Source organism: Pteropus vampyrus, unplaced genomic scaffold (assembly GCF_000151845.1).
Source record: "Pteropus vampyrus isolate Shadow unplaced genomic scaffold, Pvam_2.0 Scaffold16, whole genome shotgun sequence".
In the NCBI taxonomy this organism is placed as follows: domain Eukaryota; kingdom Metazoa; phylum Chordata; class Mammalia; order Chiroptera; family Pteropodidae; genus Pteropus; species Pteropus vampyrus.
This window is the reverse complement of record NW_011888797.1, coordinates 576,549-583,614: the sequence shown is the minus strand read 5'-3', so window position 1 is coordinate 583,614 and position 7,066 is coordinate 576,549. Positions and strand designations below refer to the sequence as shown.

At 34.7% G+C, this 7,066-nt stretch overlaps 1 protein-coding gene across 1 annotated transcript in view; it reads left to right on the top strand.

Moving 5' to 3' along the window:
• ANKS1B (ankyrin repeat and sterile alpha motif domain containing 1B) overlaps positions 1-7,066 on the top strand; it is an 874,817-nt gene that overhangs the window by 465,523 nt on the left and 402,228 nt on the right. The window contains exon 14 of the mRNA XM_023527446.1: positions 1,555-1,627. Within this exon, the coding sequence (XP_023383214.1) occupies positions 1,555-1,627 (73 nt within the window). The remainder of the gene's footprint in view (positions 1-1,554; positions 1,628-7,066) is intronic.

Genomic DNA, 7,066 nt, shown 5'->3' with positions numbered 1-7,066 from the left:
TTTTAGAGGCAAAAAAAATTAACAAACACATACAGCTCCAAGGGGAAGGAAAAGGTTCTAGGGGTGATACATAATAATTTCACAGGGAGTGTAAAAAACAAACACAGTTTCGCACATGTGGGAAAATCTATTGTTTCCATAGAAATTGACATCAAGCAGAAGCAATAACTAGCTATGAGGTGCAGGAAAATATGAGGACACATCGTGTCCTCCCAAATGATGCAACTGACAAATTGAGAAAAATCTTTGTATTTTTGCTGTCCTGTATCATTTTGCTACTCTCTGAACTCTTTGTTAGATCGTCTTCCTGCTTTAAAGTATCTTATATTTTCAGAAGATCTTCTTATAATCTTATAATAAACACAAATTACTTAATATTTCCGTCTTACGACTATCAGAGAGACATTAAAGAAAAATGAGGTCGAGTATCACCAATTTAAGCTCTACCTAAAGACAGTCTTTAATTTCAGAGAATTACTCAGAGGGTAAGTGTCCTCGTAAGGTTATGAAATATCACCCTTTGTCCCTAAGGAGAACTACATCATAAAATAATAATGTTTCTTACTTTTTCTTGAATTTCTTCAAAGAATGGACCACACTCTTCCTTGACATTTCATTCTAACGTGTCACATTTTGTCTCTCAAAAGACTGTGCCATTTGGATTGGGTTTTGAAACACAATAGGTCACTATAGTATTCTGAGAACTAGAAATGGAAATGGTTCCGATATTGACATTCTGAACTGAGCTGTTTGGGAAAAATCACTCAATCTCTGCATCTGTTTCAGGGTAAACAAAATAAGACATTTATGTAATGCTCACTGTTCTTTCCAAAGCCTACTGTCTTACTAGGGTTGCTAGGATGATAAGTAGGGGGATTAAACCATAAATGGCTAAAGTTTAGACAGTCATTTCTTCCTCTAAATTCCATACTACTAGACTGATTGTTTGAGTCTATCCATTTCTTATATCTATTAACTCTGTGAATAACATCTGAAAATCTCTTTTGGAATGAGGCAGGATTAATTCATATTTAATTTATCTCTTAAAATTAAGTTGTTTCTATGTCTACATTCTTGTGATTCTATGCCACAAATCAACTTATGGCTGGTCAAACCATGAAGTAAGAACTCGGTTCCAATGGCCAAGCCCCCAAACTGAAAACCACCCCTTGACCAGTCAGATGAGATGCATGCCCTAGAGGACAGAAATCATCACATAAACTTACTCTCATCTTCTTCCTCCTTCTGAGTTTAAAGAATACACAATTCCTAACTTAGTGACCCATGTAGATCCAAACAAAGTTCCTTTTAGAAAATACAGAGAAAAAGCAAGTTGATTTTGAAAGTTTAAGAAAGTGAAACACAATTTATATTTTGAAAAGCAAATCAAAAGATGTCTGTTTCCCTTAAACCTTTCTCTATCAGTCTCTCAACTGTGGTATTGTAATGGTAATAATATCAAGAATATATGCTATTGGCATTTAAAAGTTATTTTAAAATTCAGCGATAAAAGTAAATGTAATAATTCATTTATATGGTTTTTGCTTCTCACAGATTGACAAAATAATGAGTTCCATAGATGTTGGAATTAACAGTGAACTTGAAGAAATGAATGGTGGGACTACAAGTAAGGAAACCTCTCCTCTATATTGTAATGAATAAATGTGCTCAAGAACTAACTAGAAGATGATAGGAGTCTTTAGATAATTTCATGTTTTATCATAATGACAACAACTATAAATGATTTCCTTCCATTCATATCAAACAACCATGACCTCTAAACAACATCCATTATAAGTATATCAATTTAGCATATTGAGAGATTTTTTTCCCCCATGTACCTCTATTTTACTATGCCAGTTAACATTAATGGAGTCTCAACTTTATGTAGAACTAATCATGAAGCACTTCAAAGTGGTGTTGAATCTGACTTAATACACCATTATTTCTCATTCAGTGAAATATCCCAATTATGCTGGCCAAAGTAATTAACGACTTCTAAGTTGTAAGCTCCAGCATGGCAAGAACTATGTGTTATTCATCTTTATACATCCCAGAATAACTAGCAGAGTGTCTCACAAATAGTCAGTTTTTCAATCACTATTTAATATAATACCCTTTCAAAGTATTGTTTTCTTCCCTACAATTAAGGCTTAGAGTAGAAGGCCATTCAAAACTTTCTTTGAAGACTTCCTGCATAATACTGAAGGAGAATGTCAAATACCAGATCACTCAACATAAGAATAGCAGTAATAGTCATACTAATGAATTCTATTCTGGAAAGAGTCAAAAGACTTGACTCCATTTCTACCCTGCACTAAGTAGAGGTATAACTGTATATTAAATAGGTCTATCGAATCTGGAGTTCAGACAGGTGATTTCTAAGTTTCCAGAACAACTCATGTTTAAGTTAGCAGTAATAGTTGCTATATCTGTAGAAATAATAAGATTAAGATCTGCATGAGAGAAGCCTAAATATATCATTAGGCAAACAGTCACGGGACTTTGTGGCGCTTGGACTAGTCCCCAAGGCCTTTTAAACAGCGCTCAAAGTGACTCTTCAGCACAGGTAAGCTGGAGAATTCTGGCTCTCTTGGGGTACACTTGACCTGTGTAGATAAGAAGTGACATTGAAATCTGAGATTGTGATCTCTAAATGAAATGTGAAGGTCTAAATGAGACCCTTATAGGTGCACCTCACTCATTTCTCATGTGCTGGGACAAGTAAAAACAAATGATTGTAATATGGCCGGGCTCCGTGTTAATTAAGTTTTTTTAAAGTTTAAACATTTTTTTATGAAATGCAAGTGTGTTTTAAATGTTAAAAACTGAAAAATTATGAAAAAGTACCAAAATTGTGTGCCTAAATTTAGCAACACAAGTATGATATTAGCTGTGATAGCATGTGTCACCAGATCTCATATCCAGAAATGCTGATATACATTGAAGACTATCCAGTCTCCAAGGAACTAGCTTAGGGACGTATTTTGCCACATAGTTCTTTCAGACATACTTACAGAATAATTTCAGGATAGCTGTTGGAATGCAGATTTTTGATTGATCTAAAGGTTAGAATTTATTTTCTTATCAATAGTAAATTCCCTGGTACCGAGAATGTTCAGAGACCCAGTGCTTCCCTGTTGGAAGACTTAGGTGGCATTGAGCATTAACATTCTAAAATTATTCAAACAGTACCATAAAATTGCAAAAATGTTATAAACATGATGATAATGAAAATAAGGGTCATTGTTAAAAGTGCCACGCAGGCAAAGCTGCCTTCGAAGGGCATTTCAATAGTAAACAAATCCACAGATTACTGTCCCTTAATTCTCCTCTTTCCACCTCTCGGGCTGCTATCCTATCCACTGCCTTTATTTACTGTTTTTCTACAGTGATAATGAAAATGAAAATGAGAGTAAAGACCCAGTCCCCAAAGCATCATTACTATTAACAAAGCCTGTTACTGTATGCCCCTTAATTTTCACCTCTTAATTACACACGAATTATGCACTAAGTGATTGACTGTAACATGTGGCATTCCTATTGGCCCATTAGGCCACTTGCGAATTACAACTTTACTGGGCTACAGGCTTTTCCCTCTAGAGGCTGGATAGAACTAGAGAGGTGATAACTCCATGAAGATGACATTCCACAAATGTAGTCAGAAAATCGCATGGTGAAATTAAAAGCCAGACTGATGTGAATTCAAATCTTAGCTCTGCTATTTACCAGCTGCATGATCTCAGGCAATTCATTCAATTTCCTTATCAATAGAAATGGGTATATTAATATAGAATCAAGGTAGAGACATGTACAATGATGTATATGTAGAGTCTGATACATGTAGATATGTGTATTATATTTCAGCTCTCTGCTTGCCTTATCTTGAGGGAGACCTCGTGTTTGACACTGTGGGCACATCAAGATAAACATATATTCGCCCATCTTTAAAGAACTTTATATCAGCTTGTCTCCTAGTCTTCGTGTTAAATTTGCTGCATTCCTTGGCATTGTGGTATGTCAATGGATTTAAATGATCTAAATTATTTTTCTGAAATCTGAGTATCCTCTTTTTGCTTAACAATGAGGAAGAGATGCGCAATGAAATTCACAGGAGGTAGATTTAGAATGAGCGAGAGGAAATACTGCTTTACTCAGTATGTGTGGAAAGTGTCTAGAATTTTGATTTGGAAGGCCATTGAGCCAAGCACTATGCCTGGCTTTAACAGAGCTACATAGCTTTATAAGCATGTATTATGCTTGTTGCCAAAAACCTCAGACGATTAAGAGAATAAAATCATAAACAATGGAAAAACATGAAGGATCAAGGGTCAGCATTAAATCCATTTCGTTTAAATGTTCTTGTTTGCTCTTTCCCCCATCTGTACCTTTGCAATTTCATGTATTTCATGAATAAAACATTTATTAGACCAAGAAAGGATTTAGAACATTCTCATCTTCACTCCTACAAAGTTTGAATGGTCTCTATGAAACTAGTTCCACTCATAAAAACCACTTCCTTTTTAAAAAAAGTTTCCTCAGCAATTACATAGTAGTTTAAAACTTATCCAGCAACTGCAACTATCCAGGACTAAGATAGACTAATTATCAACACATAATTTCACAAACATAACTTCCATTTTCCCACTTGAAATCAGATTTAAATGCCAAACAAAACAGCATTGGCAATAGGATTAAATTGCATCAAATACCTCATATTATGTAGAATATCTTTTTTTTTGATGATGCTGGATATGTGATATGGCAGTACATTCTACATCATTATGTATTTCAATGTATAGGATTTTTTCGGAGTTCAGGTTTTGAAGTTATGTGGACTTGGCTTGAGATCCCAGCTTAGCTTAGTAATCACTTTGATGTCAACTTCCTCACCTATTAATTCAGATTTTTAACAATCATCTCATAAGACTGCTGCAAGATTAAATTATACACTTGTGCAACTATAGCCTAGAATGTACAAGATGATCAATAAATAAAAATATTCTAGCTTCTTATCCAAGAATGCATGATTATCTTTCCAATTAGAATATATGCCACGCAGGAAAATACTTGGGAAATCATGCTTATTTTTTTGATCAGTGAGAATTGTTGTTAAGAGATAATTACTCATATTCTACGTTGTTTTCATGTGGAGCCTTTCTTGAAGTTTTATTTTTTAACCATTGTCCTTGTATCATAAGGAAGCACTTTCAAGTTAGAAAATTTACTATGTTCATTGGAACTACTTCAATTCTAAAAATCAATTTGATAATCTTCTTGATGAAATAGAGGATCACTTGAGTAAAGTGGAGGCAATAATCAGTTCCTAAGAATCTGCTTATCATTACATAACAGCAAATATGCAGAGTAATCAAGTACCCAGGCTTTCCAATGCAGGGGTGGCAGATAATGTTATAAACACCCTCTTATTTCTAAACAGGCTTTAATAATCTCATGTTACATTAACATGACTTCTGGTGTTTAGGCTGTATTAGATTGATCTCTAGTACATGAATATTAAAAAAAAAATAGTATTTAGTTAAAAGGTATTTTTTAAGACTGGGATTTTTTTTTCTTATATTTAAGGTTAAATTGTATTCAAAAAGAAATATTCTAGAGTCTTATCTTTTAAAAACCTACTTTCTCCAATATATGAATTCCAGCTAAATTTTAATTATAAATGAAAGCTATTTAAATGAATTTGTAAAGGATTTTATCATAGGCTACACTGTCTGTATTGGATAAAGCATAATTCTGAAACCATTTGTTGGAAAATGCATTGTCCTGAAGACAGGAGCTAACATTAACCCCACAACTTGACTTTCTAGGCTTTTGCTCTTCTTCCTCCAAGAGTCTGAGAGCCAGATTATAGTTCAGAGTCCCTCGTAGGTGTAGAGGCCCTCCATGAAGAGTTTCTAGGAAATTAGGAACTCACTAAAGCAGAGTAATTGTTCTCTCTTCTCCTTGTCTGAGCCCTACCTTCTCCTTCATCTGCACCAACAGAGAGAGCTCACACAGACAGCCCTTACCCCAGAGAACGGCTCTTTCCGGTGGCTAGGGAAGACATCTCCACAGCTCCAGTTGCTTCTCTTTGATGTCTTAGTTGCTTCCAAGCCTCTGATATTTGCTCATACTGCTCTAGATCTGCAACAGGAGGTACTTGGCCATTGATTGAGCTGATAGCTGTCTTCCTGCTGAGATTGCTGATGGGAATATCATTCCTCAAACTCTAGGAGAACACTTAAAAAAATGTATTTACAATTTCCTAGAGTTACACTATTAGAGAAATGACAAAAAGGAAAGAAGCTGAAATGTTTTCCATTCTTAGTCTGTGTCAGATGCTTTGCAATTTACTCCTGTGAACATTTTGCATTTAATTCTCAAAATAACTTGGTGAGGTGTTATTAAACCTACTTTATAGATGAAGAAAGGCTCGAAAAAGTCAAGTAACTTATCGAAGTCAACTGTTTCAAATGTAGATTTTCTTCTTCCTGAAGTCTATACTCCTTTCAATAAAATATGCTGCCTACACAGAGCAACAGAAGCCAGCTCTTTGCTTTTTTCTCTTTTGTTCACTAAAGGGAACCATCTGAGGGTATTTATGTGTAGAACCAACCACTTCCTCTTAGCAAAGCTTAGCTATTGGTATAGGAGGCTTTAGCTCAAACTCTAAAGCATAGGCCACCTGGTCATATATCTAAATGAATCACAGCTCTGAATATCTTCTACCTCCTAAAAATGAATGCACATATGTTAAGAATGACCTGGGTTTCACTTATTTTCAGGGGAAGATTTTTCCTTGCCTCCTATAATATTCTTTTTCCTCATGAATTGTTAAGTTGCCCATAAAAGCCTTTCCGTGAAATGCTTTGCAACAGGCATAATTTATTTTTTATTTTTTTATTTCTTTACAGCACTTTTTAATAGAACCAACTGGGGAAGGTGGGTAGTAGAATATGTTAGCACACAAGCACACTATTTTGTCTAAATCAAGAGGAGATTTATTTTTCTTATTATTTTATATAACATTTCACTGAATGACTTAGTTATTTTTTAGATAGGTTAA